The sequence below is a fragment of the Microtus ochrogaster genome, unplaced genomic scaffold (assembly GCF_000317375.1).
Source record: "Microtus ochrogaster isolate Prairie Vole_2 unplaced genomic scaffold, MicOch1.0 UNK182, whole genome shotgun sequence".
Taxonomy (NCBI): domain Eukaryota; kingdom Metazoa; phylum Chordata; class Mammalia; order Rodentia; family Cricetidae; genus Microtus; species Microtus ochrogaster.
Genome location: NW_004949280.1, coordinates 109,347 through 113,736, shown reverse-complemented (window position 1 = coordinate 113,736; position 4,390 = coordinate 109,347). Strand labels below are relative to the sequence as shown.

Here is a 4,390-nt window from a genome sequence, read left to right as displayed (position 1 = left end):
GAGCTCTGCTCTCTGAGGCACACGCGATGAAGCTCCGACCCAGGATGGACGTAGGCTAGAATCTTCCCGGTAAGCGCACCTTGGGGTGCGACACACAGATGATTGGAAATGGGTTTGTCCAGGAGCGAGAGTTAGCCGAGAAAAGGGCTAAAGCTAAAGAGCCAAGCAGTATTTAAAAGAATACAGTGTCCGTGTAATTATTTCGGGTAAAGCTAGCCGGAGGCGGCCGGAGTGGCGGGAAGCAGCCCGCCGCTCGTATTACTACAATAGGTAGATAAAAAAGGACAGAGAGAATGATAAATAACTGGTGTGGAATTAAAATATTATTAAATGAAATTGTAGGAAGAGCATCTTAGGTGTGGGAAGACCCTTCTGCTATAAGCTAGAACATTAGGAGGATGGTAGTCGGGAGCTTGCAAAGATTAAAAGCAGAGAGCAGACATGGTGAGAGCCTTCCTCAAAGGAAGGTCTAGGATCTGCGGCCTCAGTGTCTCTTCCCACAGCATTTAGTTGGGAATCCTGGGCAGTGTCTCACACTGACAGAATCACATAGAAGGTGTTTTTTACATGAAAGTAAATTTTTATTTTAAAAATACGAATTTGACAACCATTTCTTTTAAAAAGCATTTGTTTTACAGGGTGTCTTGCCTTGAGTGTATGTCTGTTACCACGTGTCCCTGGTGCCTGTGGATGGGAGAAGATTGCATTAGATCCCCTAAAACTGCAGGTACAAATGGTTGTGAGCTGCTGCGTGGATGCTGGGAAGGTTTTCTGAGTCCTCTGGAAGAGCAGCCAGGGCTCTTACCTCTTATTTCATCTCTCCTCAAAGAACTTAATTTAAAAAATTTTATTTTAGATATATGAATCCTTATAAAAAGAAAGAATAAGATTGAAGTATATTACTTGAAATTCCTAGAAAATAAATTAAAACTAAAAAAAAATAAAACCTCACAGAGAAGGATCTTCCACTAGTCAAACTGTGATTGATTTAATAGTTAGAATAATGAAGAATAACATATTTTAGCACATTGTACAAAATAGGAAATGAGAAAAGACACCTTCCCAGACAGAATGCCATGTCAGTTTGTGAAGTAATTAAAACAAGAGCAGAAGTTACTAATTCACGCCACAAATGGTCAGTAGAGATAATATAAGGAACAGAATAATGGCATAGGAGCTGATTGTTTTCCCTGTCAGACTATTAATATATCACAAAAGAAAAAACTGTAATTTCATATCATATAGCCTATCAACTACCACCACTATGAGATGATTAAGATTCAAGCCAGGGAAGCAAGATGGATCAATGGGCAAAGGTACTTGATGTTAAGAGTTTAAATCCCAGAAACCATTTGGTGGAAGGAAAAATCCAAGTCCCTCGAGTTTTCCTCTGACTTCTACATCCATGCAACATACATATAGACACCACACACACACACACACACACACACACACACACACACACACACAAATAATTGTAAAAAAAAATTAAATATTCCTACCATGGAGGATGCACTTCCAGGAGTGTGAAATCCAAGGAGAACATAGCATATCAGGGCCCAATTCTACTCCCAGAACACTGGGAGAAACCACACTGGGGACAACACCATGCCATGCACTAAGACTGGAAACTAGAACACTGGGAGAAGCCACACTGTGGATGACCCGATGCAATGCACTAAGAATAGCAATATCATGACACACAGGCACAGAGAGCAGCGTTCCATACTGGAAAATGAGCAAGAACTTAATCTTAGAGAGTGTCCTGAAGCAGACAGGAAAGGGAACAGATAGGGAAGGTGGTGACCCTTAAGGAGTCTACAGGCTAGAAGATGGCAAGGCCCCAGTTGTTGACTTCATCACTGGGAAGGTAAAACAAAAGAGTGATCTTGGTTCCTAGAGGGACAGGTAACAGTATTTAGGGTAATAGAACATGATGTTAGAAAAAATGAAAGAACAAGAAAAAGAAAAAGGAAAGACAGAACACAGTAAATTTAACAGCCAGCAGCCTAGGCTATGGGAATGGGATAGTGCTTATATGGTTCTTGGGGTTATTAAGTCAATTGGGAATTCTTATTATACTTCAAAATAAAAAAAAAAACTAACCCTTACACATTTTTGTATAAATGTTTCAGCCACAGACTTATTTCTTGAGAGAAGAAAGTGCCATTGCTTTTACTCATTCTTCCACAGGTCAGGACCCAGATCTTAGCAATCATTCTCTCAGCCATCACATCCAGGGTCAATCCCTGAGATAATTCTGTTTATTCTATATTCAAAGCTATACAGAGTACACTATTTCCTAGAAACAGAACCTCCACATCTCCATCTTCTACTGACATTTTACATCCCCATAGTGTAACTGCATAACCTTCTCCATGATGCATTGTTCTGCTATAAACACAGAAGCTTTCCCACATCCTCTTCCATGGAAAACCTTAGTCTTTACAGTGGTCCAGGGGATCTAGGCAATCTACATCCAACCCAACCAGCCCCTCTCTCTTCAACTAGGAATGTGGAGGACTGAATTGTATCTTTCCAAAGACTCATTTGTTGAAGACTTCACATCTAAGAACTTTAAATGTGGATATAATTGGAGGAAGAGTCTTTTAAAAGGTAATTGTCATTGAAATTGCTAGGGTATCCTAATGTAACTGGTGTCCATTTAAGAGATCAGAGCATAGACACATGAGGAGGGAAGAAGTACCAACTCAGTGACCCAGGCCTCAGCAGGCACTCTGACTTTCAGGATTCAGAACTCTAAAGAATTTAACTTCTATCAAGTCATCCAGTCTGTGCTGTCTTTAGCAAAACACTAACAACTTTCTATCCCCTCAGGTCACTGGGCTCTGGTTAACTTTGTATCTTTAATGCTCCAGATATACCAAACATGCTCTGCCTCAGAACAAATGCGTTTTCCCTCCAGCCTGCACTCTGTTCTGATCTCACCCACTCAGCTCTCTTGACACTGGCTTGTGTGCTATGGGGACATGCTATTTAAAGCAGTGCTGCACCTTCACCGTCTCTCCCTATGCTCCTGTCTCATTGATCTTGATGTGTAGTCCTTGCTAATTGAAGTTTGTTTCCTTCTAATAAACAAGAAAGAAATTCTGTAGCTTACCTCTGAATCTCTTGCACCAAAAATACACACAAGTGACCAGGTATTAAATGAAAAAAGCATAATATTTCTTCAGCTCTTACCTTCTCAGAACTGAGATGACATAGGTAGTAGTGCTCCAGTCTAAACCAGTGGTGGGATCATCCAAGAACAAAATGGGATGCTGGGTGATCAGCTCCATTGCTATACTGGTCCTTTTCTTAAGTTCTTTAGACCTAGGCTGAAGCAACAATGATCATCATTATTAACAAGAACAACTATAGTCATAGTCATTTGATGAATCAGCCTGTCCTAGTAATAAAAAATTTTGCTATATCATTATCCTGACAATCAACATACAACAAAGGATTTTTGGGGGGGTATAGACAAAAACTGCTTGTTTGCTCCCGGCTTCCCAGACCCAAATCATCACACAAAAACTATATTAATTAAAAGACTGCTTGGCCAGTGACTCAGGTGTAGCTCTTAAATCTTGAATTAATGCATGTCTGTTAATCTGTGATTCGGCACAAGGCTGTGGCTTACTTGTAAGGGCCAGGCGTCTATCTCCTTTGGCAGCTACATGGCGTCTCTCTGACTCCACCTACTCTCTCTTTTTATATCTCTCTTCCATTCTGGCTATATTCTGCCCTGCCATAGGCCAAGCAGCTTTTATTCATTAGCCAGCAAAAGCAACACATATACAGGATATCACACATCAAGGATTGTAGTAATGAGAGGAGCAGGCCTGCTTTTTGTCCCGCATGGCTAGCTTTACACCAGAAATAACAACACACAAATTGTATTCATTTAAACAGTGCCTGGCCCATTAGCTCTAGCCTCTTACTGGCTAGCTCTCACATCTTGATTAACCCGTTTCTATTAATGTGTGTAGCACCATGAAGTGGTGGCTTACCAGGAAGATCCTAACCTATGTCCATCTTGGGCCGGAGCTTCATGGTGACTGACTCGCTGCCTTCTACCCAGCATCCTGTTCTGTTTACTGCACCTACCTAATTTTCTGTGCTATCAAAGGGCCAAGGCAGTTTCTTTATTAACCAATGAAAGTAACACATAGCCAGATGACCCTCCTCCATCAAATGATTAGTATGGCCACGACAAGGCTGAGAAAATAAAAGAATTATTAATTTTAATAATTAAGAATAGAGTTATAGGCCGGGCGGTGGTGGCGCGCGCCTTTAATCCCAGCACTTGGGAGGCAGAGGCAGGCGGATCTCTGTGAGTTCGAGACCAGCCTGGTCTACAAGAGCTAGTTCCAGGACAGGCTCCAAA

General features: G+C 41.3%; 1 protein-coding gene across 1 annotated transcript in view; it reads right to left on the bottom strand.

The window, feature by feature from the left end:
* LOC102002745 (ATP-binding cassette sub-family G member 3-like) overlaps window positions 1–4,390 on the bottom strand; it is a 69,001-nt gene that overhangs the window by 58,754 nt on the left and 5,857 nt on the right. The window contains exon 5 of the mRNA XM_005372105.1: window positions 3,202–3,338. Coding sequence (XP_005372162.1) covers window positions 3,202–3,338 — 137 coding nt within the window. The remainder of the gene's footprint in view (window positions 1–3,201; window positions 3,339–4,390) is intronic.